Raw genomic sequence first — 20,990 nt, forward strand, 5'->3', positions numbered from 1 at the left:
TTACACCATAACTTGTAGAATAAGCTATGCCAATCCATTTGTCTCCTCTAGACTTAGTCCAAGGTCTTTTTTCTTGTCTCTCATCAGTACATCCATGAGACTAATCATCAGTTCTTGGGCTATAATTATTGTCTTGAATCTGATGGTTCCACAGATATTTCCCACTACATAAATTTTAAGTCCTATATTTCTGTCTTCCAATTTAGGAATCCAATGAAGATTTCTAAACAAAAGTTTAATTCTACCCAAAATTCAAGCAAACTCATCATTTCTTCCCTTTTACTCTGAAGCCAGTTTTCTCTTTCATAATCACTGACAACACATTAACATTTTTATGAGTCACTCATACTTGGAAACATGCAGTATGATTTGAATCACTTTCCCTTCATCCATGAATTCAGTTTTCTAAATCTGTTAGCGTTTCCTTTGGAACATGTCATGTAATTATCCATCCCATTCCCTTTCCCTTGCTGCTAAGTCCAAAACCTCATCACCATATCCTGGCTTTCTCCAGTAGCCTTCAGCACACTCTCAGGCAACTCACTTCAAAATCCTTTACTCACTTCTCTTGCCTAATGCATCAAGTCCACACCTTTTATAACACTGATACTTAGGGCATTACTTAATTAATATTTAAGTCATTGATTCATACATGCACATTGATTTCTTAAAGAGGAATTAAAAACTTCATAAACATCAAAAAGCAAGGATGTTGAACCTAAAAAGGAGAGAAGAAAAAAGGGGCTTAGGGCAAAGATAGAATTAATGCTATCTTCTAATGCCTAAAGAACTTTCATGATAGAATAGGAATTTATGGAAGCTATAGGTAGGCAAACTTCAGCTTAATAAAAGGAAGTGTTTAAAAATATCTGGAGCCATCCATCATGATGAAGTAATGAACTTCTCCACACTGGAATAATTAAAGCAAAGATTAGATGATGAAGAAAAAGATTTCTGTCTCAGGTGCTAGACTAGTAAATGTTCTATAACCCTAAATTTCTGTGATTCTATCATTCCGTGGTTCTTTGATAATGATATAGGTTTAAATATCCATGATAATAATGAAATGGGTTTTGTTAAGGTCAGAATTATAGTCTTAGGTGTTGCCTGATTTCATTCTCTTATATCTACTTGACTTATTGTCTGTAACTGGACTGAAATTCTGAACAGTTAAACAACTCCATAAAAAATTTCTAGAGCTGTACTTCAAATTATTCAACCTTTCTCTGTAGTTCTTTTTATATAGATAAAGATAAACCAAAACGAGCTGTGAGAGTATGAGCAACTCTTTGACTGTTATTGGTATTAGTCACAGATTTCTCAAAAAATTTAAAGGAACTACATTCAGTTCATATTCTGTAAATTGGGCTAAAGACGAAGATTGGTACAATGGCAGAACAGAGCCACAGGCAAACATGTGAAAATACACTGGAGCATTTTCAAAAAATCTCCAACATTCTGCTTGACTTTACCATGGAATGAGAGACTTGCAAAGTGCTGTTGTGATTATGCGGATGAAAAGAAAAAAATGATATTACATCCAGCATCAGATCAGTGCAAAAGAATACAAGAAATAGAATGAGAGAAAATAACATCCAGTGATAATTAGGTATAATATAAAAGGAGAATAATGAAAGACAGGAAAAAATCAATAAGCATTATACTATTTTCACAGCTAAAAATTAAAATGTGCCCTTCCTCTTTAGTTTTTCTAATAAAGGCTAACAGTGAGTACTTATGATGTGGCAGGTACAGATGTAAATTCTTATCAACTCACTTGATCCTCCTGTAACCTTATGAAGTACGTACTATTGTGTTCCCTAATTTACATGTGAGGACCCCCAGCACAGAGGCATAACTTATTAAAAGTAGCACACCTAGGCAGGTGGTCAATTAAAATCTGACTGAGGGAGCCTGGGTCTAGGGGCCACACCTGTGACCACCGTACTCTACTATCTTATTCCTAGTTATCCTGATTAATTAAATTATTTCAAAAATTTGTCATTCTAAATAATCACGAGATATTGAAAAATTATCTATATATGATTTTACATAACTTTTTTCCACTTAAACATTATATATAAAATACTTATGTAATCCAGTAAGATTCAAAGTTTACTTGATTGAATAGCTTGAGATGTATTTTTAGAGATGTTTTTCACTTCTTTGACTAGTTACCAAGAATTGAAAGGGAACAAAAATGTTCAATTTTTAAGTAAAATTATAATTAGACATTATGTAAAACACAAGGTTTACTGTTGTGGTACATTTTATTAAAAATGACATTTTTAAATGGGGCAAAGGAAAATGCATTACAATTTATACTATAACATATATTAAAATGATTGAGTTAAAATTTGACTAAACTGAAAAATTATTTGTATACAGAGAAATACACTAGGATTACTTTACCTCAAGTGAGAGAATTAGCTACTAATTCTACTAATTAAAACTATACTGAACTTAAAATCCAATATTTTAGTTTCTATAATTGAGTATATATGTAAAATTTTTACCAACTTAAATTTTGAATTGACATTTCCTTAGATCTATTCCATTTTAATTCACTAGGCAGTCATGACATGTATTTTGATCTTCAATCTATCCAGATAGCTAGAGGATCAGTACCCTACACTGGATTTAGGAAAATGGTCAAAGAGAATATATGAAAATAAGAATAAGAAAAGAAAGAATACAGGTTGTATATATTGTTGTGAAGTACTAAAGGGATCTATTATAATCCAGTTTGTGCAGTGTTCCTAAGATATTTGTGATATTTTATTGAGTAATAAAATATTCCTGTTAAAATCACTTTTACCTATGCAAAGATATTCTGATTCTCATTTCTTATGAATTTATTCCCTAATTCACACTCATGCTTTTCAATATAATAAAACATAAATCTTCTATCCTTCCCTCAAAAATCAGAAATGTCCTTTATGCCCAGAATATGATTTGTTCAGGCTGTAAATCCCCTTCTCAAAGAATTCAAAGCCTCTTCTAACAGGAATCAAAAACATAGTAACATTTTTGTTCTTGTAAACCAGTGTCCTAATTATAGGGTAAATAGTGCATATTCTAAGTCACAGTTTAGCTAGTCAGTTAAGAAAAGCTTTAATTATTACAATGTTAAACTATTGCCATGACAACACAGATCTTTTTTTCTTCTTGTTTTTTTTTTTTCTTTTTTAGAATGACAGTGATTAGTGGCTCACGCAAATATCCAACCAGTGGAAGTGCAAACCATTTGACTGTTACTAATCCCATTCTCATGCCTCAGACCCGGCAGGGTACCATCCAAAGGCTGGGGAAAGTGCTGAATTGTGGCTTCGGCTGTCCTGTGCAGGGAGGGTAACTGTGAGTCACTTCACTTGCTTGAGCTTCATTTTCTTCATCTGCAAAATAGTCCTTTCATAGTTTTTGTGGATAAGGAGACTCAAATAGTAAGACTAAATCCAGTTTCTGATAAATGTTTTCATTCTTTGTTTCCTGTTTCCTTCCATTTGCTCTGAGACAAAGACAAGAGCAATTCCTTCATTACACAAACATTTGAGTTTATACCATGCAGGGCACTGCATATATGATGGCAGACTAAGTCGTATAAAAAGCCAAATAATTTTTTTTTTTTTTTTTTTGGTTCTGAGGATTGGACCTAGGGCCTGTGCATGCAAGGCATGCACTCTACCAACTGAGCTATATCCCCAGCCCTGTCACAATGAATTTTTAAAAATTACTTGACCTCTATGTTTTTGATCTCTTCCTTGAATGTTCTTCTCAACTTATTGCTTGGAAGCAAATTGACTTTTCTCCTCAAAAGAAGAGATGGTGATGACCAGTCCTCCAGAGCCCTGTCTTGGGGTGGCTAATGTTTTCCCCATAGCCCTATACCACTGGGCCTGGGGCTGGAGCAGTTCTCCACTCCCCTGTCCCCCATCATCAGTCGCACACCATTCTCCCTTAAACCACCACTTTCAGCTGAAGCTCATCAACAAATCACTTCCCCATATTATCACTTATTTTTAGTCATTCATTGATACCCGATCGTTTGCTTTAAAGTTGCTATTTTAGTTTCCTGGTTCACTAACACTCTTTTTGACAGTTCTTCTAATTCCTAGCATTGTGTATGTTTCTTCCAACTCCTAGGCCTCTAAGTTCAATGAATTCCTCTTCTCCACTGATATTCTCTTCTTCCCTTATTCACTACCATGTGTGTAACCAGGTTTTGTCCTTATTAACTACAAGCTCTCCACAACTCCAATTTCATGCATGCCTCTGCCTCTCTCTGATCAACACTTCCCATCTTCCCAGGTTCTTTTAAGATAGAAGAAATAACAATATGTATTTACGCTGAGGGCACTGATAAAATAGAGTTAATGATGCAGAACTTAGAGAGGAGAATACTTAAAGGTGATGTGACGAAAAATGAGCTCTGGTACATAAGTATGGCTTTGACCTTAGATCAAATTCCTGATCAATAATATTGATCAAGTAAATACATGTCTACAGATGCTAGTAAGGGAATTAAAGAATTGAAGAATCTGTGGAAGGTTTCTGCTTTCTCCATTTTTTCTTACTGAAATGGGAAATAAAGTCATCAATTGAAACTGAGTATGAGGATGACGGTGGCAGAAGTTTGAAGAAAGGTGAGAAGGTGTAAAATAGTCTGTATGATTGAAAGGGTAAGTGGATTGCTGTGCAGCATTGAGTACCTGTGTGAGTACCTGTGGTCACAGATTTGAAGTGGATCAGTGAGAGTTGATTTATGCTTTCTTCCAGTTGTATTCACTTTACATGTAGAGATGACAGAGTTGAATTCATTGAGGGCTGTGGTTTTGCTGTGCAAATAAGAAATGTGTGCAGTTGGGGAACTGTGGATGCATGCAAGACAGTGGTCTAACGATTTACTGCAGAACTGAAACTGAGTAAGAGAAAAATAATAGGAATTAGAGATTATGATATGGTGATAGAATCAGTGGATTGGAGATTCTGGTAAATTGGAAGGGTTATCTGAGTTGAGGTAGAAGAGGTCTTAAAGGGATCCTCCATTCACCCTACTTCCTCTCTTTGTATTCCTGTTATCTCTAGCATTTGCAGCAAAACTCCTGGTTAGAGTTGACAACAGTATATTCACTGTCCAATTTAACTCCCCCCATTCTATTTAAACCTATCTGTTTTCACTTCTGACTTTCATTCTCCAATCCTTTTACTAGAATATGGCCTTAATAACGGCAGAGATTAAGTATTGTTGTTATTAAGACTAAGTATTTTTTATGCATTCATCATAAACATATGCTGAAAGTAAGGAAATGTCTGTTAGAGTTTGTGATAACAGTTTACCCTAAGATTCCTATGTCTAATAACATCAAACTTCCCCCAAATTGTGTGTATTATAAAGAAGAAACACCTAATCAACCTATAATTAGTGCTTGTGCAGAAAAAAAAAAATATTTATTAGTGCCAGAAAACGAGCTCTTCAAGTTTGAATCTATTTAGCAAAGTTCTGTGTCTGACCTTGGTTCCAAGGGCTATCCCTTTTCAGAGAACAAGCAAGTGTGTACATCAAATTCACATCTTTCTTAAGGGAGATTGTTGGGCCACCTCAGGTTACTGGAAAGCATGTTTTGTGAATATCTGTTTCAAGAAGAAAGAACTTTGTTCCTTCCATTGCTCTGGCAAGCATTTCTTCTTGATTTCCTAACTAGATTCCAACCTCTTAAATTCTCTCTTTGTGAAGCACCTTGTTTTCCAGGCCTCACAGTGGCCTGGAATTAATAATTTCAAGTTTTGTTTCCTGTTGAGAGAATTTTTTTATTCTTTTATAGTAAAGAAAACTATGCAATCCCATTGATTTCTTTTTACATAATTCTTCATTTTCCTCATAATGAGGTATACTGAGTATTCTTTCTGGCATTGTGTATGATCATTTTAAGAATTATTTTTCTAATTAACCATAGCTTATTGTAAATGTTGTAAATCTTTTAGGACACATGAGGCAGTGATTTTATTTTTCATGTACATTTTCCTGCATTTGTTTATGTTCCATATACATATATGTTCCATATACATATGTTCCATATGTTCCTCATCTACCATTACATTACCTAATTATTTGCAGCAGGTAGTTATAATCCTAACTGTGTCAAACCTTTATAATTCCTCATTCTCAACAAACTACTTTTCCACTGGTGATTCACTTCCTCTTTATACCATAATGAATGCACAGAACATTGGGTCTCATATACATCCCTGTGTGTATACCCTCATTAACCTCCTAATATGAGCACAGTTATCTCACCACCTGGTAAAGAGCAAAATGAAGAAGAGTGATGATCAATCAATCAAAAGCATTCACTTGGTGCTTATTATGCACCTACACAGTGATGGGATTAGGAGGGCATAACAGTAGGTTACACACCCTTGTTCTCTGAGAATTTAGGATTTTGTTTGTTAAACAGAGATCAAAAGTAAGACACTAAATAATGACTAGGCTCTAATGGCAGCTTTAAATTATAAAGGCTAATAAGCTTATAATTAGGCAGAGGAAGTAGACTCTCAGTACATTTTCTGTGAAGATCTTATAGTACATAAAGAAAGAAATCATTGTTTAGACATGAAAAACAGCATGAGCAAAAATGGAAGCAAAGAGAGTTGAGGTCTTCAGGAGTCTGATAGAAAGGCCAACTACCCATGGGCAACCGTTGGAGGTCCATTTGGATAAGCAAGATAAGGTCATTGAATTTATGTATTACTTTTTAAATTAAGAATGTATACCCTGAGTTTCTTTGTCTAAACATCAAAAAACAATATAAAAGTAAACATAGCAGATTCTCTCCCTAAGAAAGCATCATAGAGCTATGTGTCTGGGCACGCATAGAACCGAAATATTATAATGGTACCTTTGTATAGTCAGATTTTAATAGCCTTCAGTGTGAAGCTCTTAAAAGGTTTGGAATGTACATAGAATGATTGAAGTGACAATGTCTTTTTATAAGTGACCTTAGACTCTTCCTTTATAAATTTTCTTAAATTTCTTCTTGTTGATGTTTGATATTTCCTGAGTTCCATTATGTCTGAACTACCATGTTAGTTTCAAAATTCATAGATGTCTTCCCCTATAGTCTGTCCTATAAATTGTTGCCAAAGTATTTCTTACAACATAACTCATACCCAAGTGACTCTTACAGTGCAAATATTTTTGACAGGACAGCCTTGGAACATCTTAGCCATGGTTTCAAGGCCTCCTTATAATTTTATTCCAGCTGACTTCATCTTCCATTATTTTTCTCCTTCCCTCTTTTCTGATCCAGGTAGCTTACTTGGTTTTCTTGGCAAGACTTCTATGAATTTTCACATAAAATGTTTCTGTCTGGGATGCACATCCTCTTACAGTTGTCATGAATAGTATGTGAATTCCTAGTTTTCTTTATCCTCAGTGTAGTGGAATGTCTCCATGCCTCAGCTGGAAATAATTTCTCTAGGTTCTGAATTTCACATGCTCTTTCACACAGTTGACACTCAAAGTTCCTTATACTGAAGTTGGTATCACACGTCTTAGCTCCATATTATATTGTAAATTACAGTTCCTTAGAGTTTTCAGAGTGGAAAGTGTTCAGAATACACTGACTCTACCATTAAGGAAAGACGTTATTTGAATTGAGTTATTATATGGTTGACCAATCAAGACTGATATTAGAAGCATGTTAGTAATGAAGAAATACACAAACACTGGCTGGGTCATTTGGTTGCCTGATGGGTGATGACAGGTATTTGAAAAGGAAATGAAAAGTTGGGAAATGTGACAGTTTCTAGTGATACTAGTAACTTTAAAACCTATCAGAATGTTATTTCAGTTTAGAGATAAATGGAACTTGAAAGAATATGAAGTTGTCATCTGTTGACTCAGCCAAATAAAAGAGAGACCCAACAGCTGAGCAGAGATGGGACTAACAAGGCAAGGAAACCAAATATAAAGTTAAATTTATTTTTTGTGTGTGCATGTGTATGCAAGTAGGTTTGATTTTGCCATATCTCAGGGAAAGTTGGTATTTGAACTGAATAATCCGATTTGTGATAACATACTCTCCATCTCTGTGTCCAAGTGGACTGCATAATGAACTTTGCAATTTCCTCTTCCTCTCCATATAAAGGTAATTTCTGGGATGATGAAGTAATTAATGTAGATGAGGGTTTTTGAGAAGTAGGAATAATCAAGTTTTCTGCAAGGAATTCATTCCAAGGCCAAACAGATTTAGAATCATTCACAATAACCATACACAATTCCAGATTTCTAATTAAGGGGAATGAGCAGGAAGATGCCCCTCTTCTTCAATTGCCAAACTATTTGCTCTCAGAAGATTTTGTAACCAACATCTTCAGTTACAGAAAAACTACCTCTCATTGACTTTTAAACTTAAAATGCATTTTGTCAATCCGGATAAATTTGCATTCTTACTCTTTCAGCTGCACGACTTCAGGCAAACTTTTAAATCTGGACTTTAGTAAACTCACAATGAAGGATAATTAATAATCCTTAAATCATGCAGGTGGGTGAAGGATTAGAATGAAGGACATATGGGCATAATGACTAAGTTGCAAGTGCTCAAAATAATTTTTCTTTTTCCTTTCCCAGCCACCAAAATAAACAAGGAAACTCTAAGAAAACTATGAATTCCTATTGTGTTTTTCCTCTTAGAGAATACAAGATATGTGCAATCTGGTTTTTTTAATTGAAATAAAAAGTTTTTTTCTGATGTCTTCAATTTCACATAATTACTGAAAAATCTTAACTAAACAGATCTATCTTTGTTGCTAGTATGTTTTATTTCCAGAAGCCAATTCTTCATCCAAAGCCCAATCTTCACACGTTTTCAGTATTTAGTCTTTCATTCTCCTCTTGCTAAGAATAATGAGACAAATGGTCTATTTTTAATCAATAGGTAATATTTTAGAGATAGAAGTTTTTCTGAGGCTTCTAAAAACCATTGATTATCTCAATTTGTATTAATAAAGTTAGTTTTCTTATGTGAGGTATAGGTCAACTAAGAGTTGACGAATTCTGAAAGCTAAACTGACACATATTTCATAGCTGATGTTCATAGAGTAGTCCCCCCACACCCGGCCCTTAATTCTTGTTTTCACACAGTGATCAACTGAGGTCTGGAAATACTGAATGGAAAATTCCAGAAATAAATTATTCATGAGTTCTAAATTGTGCATCCTTCTGAGTAGTGTGATGAAATCTTGTACTATTCTGTTCAATCAGGATGTGAATCATCTCCTTGTCCAGCACATCCATGCTGTATATACTACCTGCCTCTTAATCATTTAGTAGCCATCTTGGTTATCAAATCCACTGTCTCAGTGTTACAGTACTTATGTTCAAGTAACCCTAATAGTTACCTAACACTACCTCATAAAGCCTACATTTTTCACTTAACTTTATCACATCACATAGGCATTGTGTTATCTCACATCATCATAAGAAGTGTGACTACAATTAGATATTTTAAGAGAGACCATATTCATGTAGTTTTAATTACACTATGATGCAATCATTATCCTATTTTATTATCAAGTTATTGTTAATCTCTTACTGTGCCTCATTTATGAGTTAAACTGTATCACAGGTATGTGTGCATAGGAAAAGACATGGTTTTTATAAAGCTTTATACTTTCAGATATCCCCTGAAACATCTCCCCTGTGAATCAGTGGGAACTACTATATTTAAAAAATGTTTTGTCATTAAATTCAACATTTTTAACTACTATATTTAAAAAATATTTTGTCATTTAATTCAACATATTAACTACTATATTTAAAAAATGTTTTGTCATTTCATTCAACTTTTTTATCCTGAAAATTTTGCAGTGATAATAGTAGTGATAATAAGGTAGTGAAAATAAGTAGTAGTGATAATAAGGAATGACATGAGGTAATTTTAAAGCAGTTAATCTCTCAGTCTCTCTCTCTATATATGTGTGTGTGTTTGTGTGTGTGTGTGTGTGTGTGTGTGTGTGTATGTGTTTTATATTCCATGTTTTAGAAAAATCAAATTTACTCCAAGCCATTTTATTTCCATTTATAGAACATGTAGGAAAAAATACATTGGATAAATATTTTATAGGTAAATATTCATTAAAGTTAACATTTACTGGATGGCATTATATAAAAATCATAAAAAGAAACATTAAAATCACACTAAATACCACTGTTCAGAAAACGTCAGAATAAAAACTCATATGAGGCATACCTTGATTGTAAAATTTCAGTAGCACAGAAAAGTGTGACATGGAAAAGACAATTCCATCCATCTTCCTATCCCAAATATCCTTACCTCAGTGGTAACAATTATCCTTACTGATTCCTCTAGAACATATTTCAGAATGGAGCGGTTATTTTTAGACATAAAATCTGCTTTTATGTACACAAAGGATATATTGAATGGTCTATTAATCCCACCAACAAACATGACCCAGCTTTCACTTTTATAGATTTCTAAACCTGTAAAATCATGTCATGTCAGAAAGCACAGATGCAACTTGCATCTACAGGGATAGGAGTTAAGATTAGGAAGTAATCTGGTTAGCTGAAAACCATCTTAACCTCCCAGTACCACTGAATTTACCCTTGGGTAAAACTAGTTGCTACTTCTAGGAACCAGAGAAAATGCTACTATCATGATGCCACTTGTTTTAAGAATTGATGACTATACTTTAGCCAGGGGACGGGGGAAAGCCTCTTTGACAGTATCTCTTTTTCAGTTAATACAATTTGAATGTGCTCTGGCATTTAAAAAAAAAATTCAAGCAAACTGGCTGATCCTCCTGGATGAGTTAAAGTGCACTTTGTGAAGACAGACTTGCTCCTCGGTGGGTACCCCCGACCTCCCAATGTGGTCCAATATTAGGCTCCTGTGGAACTGCCCAGCATAAGTTTGGTCTACCTGAGCTCAAATAAACAATGCCACCTTCCACAATTTTGTGTTTATGGTGTAGGTGGTAGATAGTTGTAAGCTAAACATGAGTCTCTTAGTTGTGATTATGAACTGTTAAATCTTTCCTGACCTTTTTTTTTGCCTCCATATGATTTCAAATGGTTATTTTTATACTTATTGATTAAAATAAATTGAAAGACTATAGTAGCAGCTATCAACCAGTGATATTTCAAGGGAAAGAGATAAATAATAATCTGTATGACATGATTTTACTAATACCTCAAATTCTACTAAGTTCATTCACGGGACTGCTCTTTTTCTCCTTCTCCGATTTCAATTTCTCCTGCCCCTACTTATTCTTTCCTATTCTCTCTTTGTGAAATTATGTGTTGCCTGTGTCTTTCCCATCTCTCCTGTTTCCCACCTAAGTATTTTACTCTTCTGAAATCACACACAGGCACACAGAGTTTTACATTTTCAATCTTTCCTTACCGGGATGAAGATGTAGGCTCAGTAGTTTGTCTTTGCACACGTGCATGTTTAATTAAATGTTCTTTTAAAGCAGTTTGAACTTCTGCTGGAATATCAGGGGACGTGTGGCTGATTTTTATTGCAGGCTCAATAGCTTTTAGTGCTGGCTTTCCATTTTCTTTAACCTCTTTTTTCTCTTCTGTCTCAAAAACTTCAGTAGGAGCATTTGAAACGCTCTGTGGAAGTGTACTGACGTTGGGAGTCACAGGTTTGCTTTTCCAGCATGGCCAGCACAACTTCCAAAAGACAAAAAGTGAGACAACTAGCAAGGCCAGGCCACAGAAGCTGACAACAACTGCTAACAGGCTGACTGAAATATCTGGAAAAAAAAATATAACATAAAGAAATACTAATGAATCTTAAAAAGGCAGATACCGCAAGATCATAAGAGATATTTGAAAAGTTTCATCCCAATTATATACAGGAAAAGTATGATGTGTATCATTTCCAAAAACAATACAAAGGATTCAAGAGTTGCCAAAAAAAGATTGACAGCTTACGACCAACCATGGGACCACAACTTTAAACTCTAAAGGTGCAACAACAGGAAATGCTTGTTTGCTTCATCTTTGATCTAAAGGTGAACCCTCTCATTCTTCATGCAGAAAATAATTTAAATATCAAGGTAAGCATTTACACTAATTATGAATGGGTTACACTATTAGTTGTATTTTCAAAGTCCTATGTCCTCTCTGATAACTTTGCTCCTATGTTTTTTACCCTCCTAAGATAACCAGTTTTAGCAATCTGATGATACAGTATTCTTAAAACTTTGAAAACCAAATAGATTTCCTATGAAGGATTTTTTGGATAGATTTCAGTAACCTTATAATTTTCTTTATAACATTGTTTAGCCTCCACATCAAATATAAATCCAATCTCTTCTGTTTCTTTTAAATTAAAATGTTAGGAATATATTACGGGCTGAATAGTGTCTGTCTCCTATGTCTCTCTAAATCTTGAAGTCCTAACCCTTGGTAACTCAGCATATGACTGTATTTGGAGATAGAACCCTTTGATTAGTAATTAAGGTAAATTGAGGTCATAGGAGTTGGTTCTAATCCAGTGAAACTGCTATGTTCTATAAGAGGAGAAGGTTAGGAATAATACACATGGAGGGAAAAACCACCTGAAGACAGAGGGAGAAGGATGGTCATCTACAAGCCAAGGAGAGGACTCAGTGGAGTTCAGCTTTACCAGTCCCTTCTATCTTCAGACTTTTATCCTGCTGTACAAGGAGGGAGTAAATTTTTATTTAAGTCATTCAGTTTGGGGTATTTTGGTATGGCAGCTAGTAAAATAATACAGAATAGCTTCTAATTTCCTTTAAACACCACTGTTAAGTCTAGGAGATCCCATCCCTCCCTAGAGGTAACTGCTGATACCAAGTGGGTGTGCCTGTCTAGCCCTAGCACTAACAAGCAAAATCTCTCTTATAAAACAATAAGTATAAAAATTATACAATATTCTTTTTTACATAAATAGCTTACTATGTATTTCTTCCTTTGATTTGCTTTACTTTTTATGCACCAGTATTTGAGGTCAAACTTCATACTGCTGCATAACATTCCATAGCAATTGTCATGATGAATATTTATGTCCAGTGTTTGGACATAAATATAGCTACAGTGAGCATCCTTTTTTTTTATTTTATATTTTTATTTTTTACAGGCTGCATTTTGATTCATTGTACACAAACAGAGTACATCATTTCATTTCTGTGGTTGTACACAATGTAGATTCATACCATTTGTCTAATCATGCACATACATAGGGTAATGATGTCTGTCTCATTCCACATTTTTTCATACCCCACCCCTCTCATTTCCCTCTATGTAATCTAAAGTTCCTCCATTTTTCTCTCACCCTCCCATTCCCTTCTTCTTGTGCATATATTTGTGAGTGTCTTTCTAAAGTAAATATTTTGAAATAGAATTGCTGGGTCATGGGTGGGACACATATATAGTTTTAGTATAGCTGTTTCCAAAATGAGTGCCAAAGTTGCTGTAACAAAAACATCATAAGAGTTTACCAGTTCCTACAATTTCACAGGAATATTGTTGTACATTAATTGTTCACTAATTCCATGAGGAATAATACCTTGTTTTAATTTCCATTTTCTTAATTGGTAAAATAAAATTTGTAGCTAATGGAAATCCATTCAAAAATTGAAACATTTCCAAGTTTTTATTGTTACTTAATTATATGAATAAGAATTAATTTTGACATTCTGTGATATACAGACATTAATATTTTTTTCATTTTATAGTAGCTTACTAAAACAACTATTGACATTTCTCCTTTATATTCCATTGATGAGGAGGGTAGGACCACATTTCATATTTTATAGTTTACTTTTTTAATTGTCAGCATAAATTGAGGAAAAGAGAAGTATAAAATGAATGTGTTTCCTGATTATTAACTATGGCTTAAAAATGGATGAAAAATAAAATAATGACTTCTGCTATGCTTTAAAAGTGTTCCCTCATGTTGATAGGTTAGAAACGTCATCCCCAATGCAGCAGCATTGGTTATTGAAAGCTCTGCCTTCATGAATGGATTATGTGTTATAAGAATGGGTTAGTTATCAAGAGAGTGGATTTTTACACAAGTGAGGCTAGTCCCCTCTTGGTCTCTGGTTCTCTTGTACCCTCTTGCCCTGTCACCTTCCACTATGGGGTTACACAACATGAAAGGCCTCCCCTGATACTGGATTTCCTTGCCTTATGAACAGAGGGAAACAGATTTTTTTTTCTTTATAAATTCCCAATCCGTGGTTTTCTTTATACCAACACTAAACAGTCTAAGCTTCATAAATCTTCATGCACTTTCAGCTCTATTTACTTATACCTTTCTGTACATTTTACCTCAATTAACTTCTTGAACAGTTTTTTTTTCCTGTGCAACTAGAGCCAAAAGCCAAGATGTAAGAAAATTCCAGGACCACATGGGATGGGGGGTGGGGGTGTGAGTAGTTTCACCATTCTCACTGAAAATGTCTTTTTTCTCATGGGATTAGGATTCAGAGAACCTTTTACACTCTTCCCACAAGTTTTTTATAAAATCCCTCTACCCATTGTTCTCAAGAGCTGGATTTGGTATTCATACATTGTTCTCATTTCAGGAGATATCTGTGAGAATCTCTGAACCTACTTCCATTTTCCGTACTGCTAAGAATTTACTTTCTAAAACTGACATCCTTCTATCATTTAGAAGATCATGTAATATTTCTTCCAAATCAAGACACTTTTGAAAGTGAAAAGTTGTGCTATCAATGAAGCAAGAGTAGAGAAAAAAATTAAGTCCCTGTCCTGAAATTTGGGATGTACAGTTACTCTCTGAACCTAACATCCTTCCAGGTCTCCCCTGAGCCATCTGGGTCAAATCTAAACTTCAAATGACATCCCATAGCATCTTGGAGATTTGATCCCTAGCTATTCATCCAGCTTTATTCTTCTGTCACTTCCTTATCTATATTCCTTTTCTGACCACATATTACTTTCTTATGATTGTTTTTTTTTTTTTTTTGAGGGGGGGCTGTTTCATGTAGTACTATGCATTTTATCTTCTTATTTGGTCACCTGACAAATCTGTATTTGTGCTTCATTAATGAGACCTAATAGTACTTATCCCCTGTAGTCCTGTTTTTCTCTTCTATTTTTATGGATTGACATACAATCCTTTTACCCACTCTTTGGGCATGATGCATTTCAAGGATATTATTGTTTTCTTTTGTATGTGAGATATGTAATATGGTACACATTATCTGGGAAAACATCCAGTAATCAGACACAAGACTATATCTGTAATAAAATATAGAAATTCATCAGCCAAGTGGGATCACTGAAGACCATAAAAAATATCGTCCTAATTAATAAATTAATGCTGATTCAGTTGAGTTATAGGGGCTAGGTTACTATAATTTACAAACTAAGTTTCAGTTTCCTGGAGGTATGGGGTTTTATAATTCTGGATGAGAGATTGTGAAATTCAGATGTTTTTCTTCTGCAAACATTGCCATTCTACCAACACATTTGTTCCTTGATCCTTCAGAGCAGAAACCAAATTTATTCACCTTTTTATGTTTAGTGTTTAGTGTTTAGTATATAGTTTGTGGACAAACATGCTGACATATATTTTGTGAGTTATTTTAAAAGGCAGACAGCTGTGTATGAACTTCTAGGTGTCTGGACTAACTAAAATTTGGGTGATTTGGAGGGAATGTACAGAACCCTTCTATCTTGCATGACAAAGTCATTTAGACTGGGTTGAAATGTCATCTGCAACACTGTGTGACTTCAGGCAAGTTCTTTAGGTCTTCAGAACGTTGGTAAAGTAAGGGAAGTTGTATTTATTTCATAGAAATATTGTGATGTTTCAATAAGGAAAGGTATGTAAAATTTTTGGCATTGTACATTACTCAAGTATTAAAAATGAAATCAAGTGTTTAATGTTTAGGTTGTTAAGAGTGAATTTTTTCCAACAAACTTTGTTCCACAAAATAAAAAGAATCTATCAAAAGATTAAGTGAGGATTTAAGAGAATTTATAAAGTAACCAAAAATTTTAAATGATATTTTTATGATTGTGATTCAACATTTAACATGATCTAAAGTGTGCTATGTCATGAATTTGGACTTAAAGAAAATTATGGAACCCCAGAATCATTTTAAGTCAGGTGTTGAAATGGTTGCATATGCATTTCAGAAATAGCAGTCTGGAGAAAGAGAAAACAGAAAAGAAGGCAAGGATGGAAAAACTGTTTAACTCAGGTGAAAGAATGCTGTGGTTCCAGGAAAGGTTAGAGAAACAGGCAAAAGAGAAGATTCAGAAGAAAATTTGGAAATCAATATTCTAGTGAAGGAATGTGAAAAAAAAAATTCTAGTGAAGTGTGAAGAAAAAAGGGCAGGATTGTGACTCACTGGTAGAAATGCAGGATGATGAAGAAAGGAAGACCACGATTTTGGTTTTGGCTGAAGTACTTGTGATCATGCAAATAGAAATTTGAGTAGGCTGTTGGTCATGCAGGACTGCAACTCAGACAAGAATGAAAGAAAGGCTTCCTGAAATAGTGGGATCTAAGTCCATGGAAGAGAAAAGTTCCTCAGTAGAATCATGAGTCCACCGATATTTAAAGAAAAAGAACTTTAGGGAACAAGAAGCCTGAATAAAAGACTGGGTAAGAGTAGAGAGATATGATATAAAAATCATGTCAGGGGTTTTCGTAGTACCTAGGAGAAGAATATTTTAAGAATAGTCACCAGTGTAAAAAGTTAAAATAAGTTCATTTGAAACAAAGGTTGACAAATTACCATTAATATTAATAAGTAGGTCTTTAGCAAATTTGATGAGACCAATACAACAGAGACTATGCTAACCACATTAATGTGTTTTAAGAAAAGAATGGAAGTCTGTGAGCACAAATAATTCCTTTAAGAAATTGTACTTAGGAAAAGAGATAGGGGACAAAAACTGGAGTAGCACACAGAGTTGATCATGATATTTTTATTAGGATGTACAATACTTCAGCATGCTTAAAACCAGTGAAAAGGAATCAGCAGACAGAAGAGAAAGTTGAGTGGAGTAATTAAAAGCAAAGTCCCACAAAAGGTGACAAGGGATGGAGTCTGAGGGAAAGGTGAAAGAATGGGATCACTTCTTCCTTTGTAAGAAAAGGAGTTGGTTCTGAATGCTGATCAGTTTTGTCTTGGGGCAAGAAGTCAAGGGAATTCTTATTTGTAAATAGTATGTTTCTCTCCAAAGAGGGAGTTAGAGAGTAAACTGACAATTATTTGTTACATTTGGGGATAATTTTGGTGTGTTAGTTAGCTTTTTGTCACTGTGACCAAAATACCTGAGACAGACAATATGGAGAGGAAAAATTTATTTTGGGCTCATAGTTTCAGAGGTTTCAGTCCTGTGTCCTGCAGCCCCTTTGCTCTTTGGGCCTGTGGCAAGACAGAACATAGTGGAGAGGCTCTATGGTGGAAAGTTGCTTATCTCATGGCAGCCAGGAAGGGCAGGGGCAAGATATAGTCTCTAAGAGCATGCTCTCTGTGACCTACCTCCTCCGACCATGCCTGCAGTCCCCACAATTCTCAGTAGTACTCTCAGTTATCAGTGGATTAATTCACTGATGAGGTCAGAGTCCTCATGAACTAATCACTTTCCCAAAGCTCCACGTCTGGGCATTACTGCACTGAGAACAAAGACTTCCCAACATTAGCCTTTGGGGGATATTTTGGATCCCAAACCATAACATTTGGAGTATTTAGAGAATAAGAAAATTTTGAAACAGGATCTACAAAGAACAGGAGCAAATTGAGGGGCTGGGGTTGTGGCTCAGTGGTAGAGTACTTGCCTAGCACGTGTGAGACACTGGATTTGATCCTCAGCACTAAATAAAAATAAAGGTATTGTGTCCATGTACAACTAAAAAATATTTTAAAAAATAAATAAAATTGAATAGAACAATGTAAGATGCCCAGTTAGAATATAGAGTTGAAATTGGAACCAATTCGAGTGATATTAGCCTACCTGGTTTTAAAATATCCTAAATGCTCAGTTGCTTTGATGTAGAAAAAGAAAGCCAGTTGTATGTATCCATGAATGAGGATTCTGATTGGTTTTTCATGGAGAATGTAATAAACCCCAAGTGAAAGTGACTGCAACGATGAAATGAGGCATCCCAAGTTTAATGTCCTACTCATCGACAGGGAACTCACTGGCAAGTAGGAAAGTAAGTATGAAGGAGAAAGATTCATGAACTGGCATTTCTGATGAGAAAGATGAACACATAGGAGCTTTTCTTTGTGGACTGGAATACTTGAAATGATAATTCTAACATAGTATTGTTTGCCATAATGACGTGTTTCAGCATCATTATAAAAGGAAAAGAGGTAAGGTAGAGAAGAGATCACTGGAGGAAAGGGATCCACACTGGGAAGCCAGGGTGATGAATATGAATAGCTTTGCCACATGGACTCCTAAGTTACCCATGACAATGGGCAAACTTGATGACTGAGCTTTCTCTCTCTAGCTTAAATTTTCAATATCTCCAGATAATTAAAAAGAATCCATTATATGATATGCATCCTATTATATCTTGGTAAGATTAGGAGTTAACGAAATTTACAGAAATTAGATTAGGCTGTGAGATAATAAGGTTTAAAATTACTCAAACTCTAGTTTGATTACACCCATTTGCATAAACATTTCTCTACCACTGTGTATTTACTTATCTACTTATCTGTCTCTTTGTCTGAATATACATCTCTACCTTATTTTAACTGTGAACATTTTACCCTTCTATCATGTCTTAATATGGCAAAATGAAGCAACAGAGTTCTGAAAAACTGACAAAAGATTATTCTCATTAGAAAACAGAGTAAAGCCCCCAAATGCTAATTCCTCTGAAACATTTAGTTAAGCAGAACTTTGCCAAAGTCTATATAACCAAGCCATAACATTTGCATCATCTCACTCACTGTGGTTCATGAACACTGTTAGATCCAACTACTATCACTATGGGCCTGGTCATGATCACGAAGAAAAACACACAACAGTTGTCATGATCTTAATTCTAGTCACCACTGCCTCAGTTCACATTCTTCTTATGTGTCTTTCTGTATTGTTACTTTTTAATTTTAAAATTCTAGTTATCTTTAATATTTTAAATTGCTTAAAAATCTTATTTCACATAATAAGAAATTATAACTTAGTTGATGATATGTCAAATCTTTTGTTTCATTGGTTGCTCCTCATGATGGCCTGAGCACAGACCACATAGAACCATATTGTAGAGAAAGGGGAGAAATAAACTCAAATCAGCTGCTGTCATTCAAAGAAAGTTGAGAAAAGCACCTCTGTGGTGAAGAATGTGGGGTTATCTCTGAAGTTGTTTGTACTGTTCATATGCTATGACAACTATAATAGGTCACAGCTGATTTCTATAACAAGGGATAAAATTAATAGTGACTTAAAAAAGATAGTTATTCTCTCAGTAGAGAGAGACTGCCCCAAAATAAGCAGGCCAGGGCAGACATATCAACTCCAAGGTGTCTGGATTCCTGATTTCTTCTACATTTTTGCTCTGCTATTCAAAGATCTTTGCTTTTTTTTTTTTTTTTTAATAATTTTTTAGTTGTAGGTGGACACAATACCTTTATTTTATTTACTTGTTTTTATGTGGTGCTGAGGATCAAACCCAGTGCCTCACACGTGCTAGGCAAGTGCTCTATCGCTGAGCCACAACTCCAGCCCAATTGCTTTTTAAAAGTCCAATATTGAGAGTCACCCTGTTCACATTCCTGGCAGTTGGATGGAGGAAGAACATCAAGGGGAAAAGGAAGGCAGGCGAGGATATATCATTTCATTTTCAAGGATTCCATCTTAAAGTTGTGCATGCATCCTTGCCACTAACCTTTCTACAATTCTATGGTCAGAACTTAGCCATATGACCATATCACATACCCAACCAAAAATAAGGGATCCTACTTCTGTGAAGCAGAGGGAGAATGAATACTGGGAAGCCACTAGCAGTCTCTTCCTCATCTTCAAATGTGATACATAATAAGCAACCAACACACTTATCCTTGCAATGATACCACTTTTAAATTCCATTTTAATTTTTTTGCCCTTCCTCTTTCTCTTAAATTCCAGTAAATTATAAATAACTTTATATAAACACCATATTTGATTGATTATAAAATATATATTTTAAGATATTTCATGTTTGTGAAATAAGAAGGTATCAGTATTAATGGTTTAATACAGTTGCTAATAGGCAGACAGTAATTGTGGCATAATTTTCACTCTTTGTTTATGTATGTGCTAATGCCAAAGAATTGGCAACAAAATTCATATAATAGCCTAAGTGATTTGTAAGAACTATTGGAGAAACTAGTGAAGCAACCACTTAACTCTCAGAAGTCAAATTTTTATTGGTAACTGTTGGGAAAAGCAGTGAGTCAGATGAATTTGCCAACATTGCCCACATTCCACAGTATTGAACAGGAAGATTTAGAACACAACAACACTGGTCTATCTATCTTTGATGGATTCTATTAGGAAAAACATGCATCACTAACTTTCTTGATGGCATAGAATCTGGTACTGAATAAAAAAACAAAGGCACTATCAATTCTGGATCAAAAATCCGTTCAGAAGAATCAGACCCAGAATTTTAGTTTTAAAATTATTTTAACCTATTTATTTCATGTTTTCCTTTTTATGATCTTGCATATGTAATATGATTTTAAATATCTCTAAGTTTTAAAGAGATACTTCCGTAGTATGAAATAAAAATCCTATGTGATAAGAGAATACTGTGCTGTAATTTAATTGTCAACGTTCTCTTTACTTTCTTGGTGCTACATCAAATAGTGGTGCTATATCAAATAATCTTAAAATCAATGGCATCTTAGATTCAAATATGTTTACCAGTATGGTATCCAAAGTTTCAGATTTATTTTAAAATCCTTACATATTCTCATAATTATGTAAATAATTTATAATCTGTGATTA

At 34.6% G+C, this 20,990-nt stretch overlaps 1 protein-coding gene across 1 annotated transcript in view; it reads right to left on the minus strand.

Moving 5' to 3' along the window:
• Syt10 (synaptotagmin 10) overlaps positions 1 to 20,990 on the minus strand; it is a 51,424-nt gene that overhangs the window by 23,159 nt on the left and 7,275 nt on the right. Inside the window, exon 2 of the mRNA XM_047550792.1 lies at positions 11,427 to 11,784. Coding sequence (XP_047406748.1) covers positions 11,427 to 11,784 — 358 coding nt within the window. The remainder of the gene's footprint in view (positions 1 to 11,426; positions 11,785 to 20,990) is intronic.

Source organism: Sciurus carolinensis, chromosome 4, assembly GCF_902686445.1.
Source record: "Sciurus carolinensis chromosome 4, mSciCar1.2, whole genome shotgun sequence".
In the NCBI taxonomy this organism is placed as follows: Eukaryota; Metazoa; Chordata; class Mammalia; order Rodentia; family Sciuridae; genus Sciurus; species Sciurus carolinensis.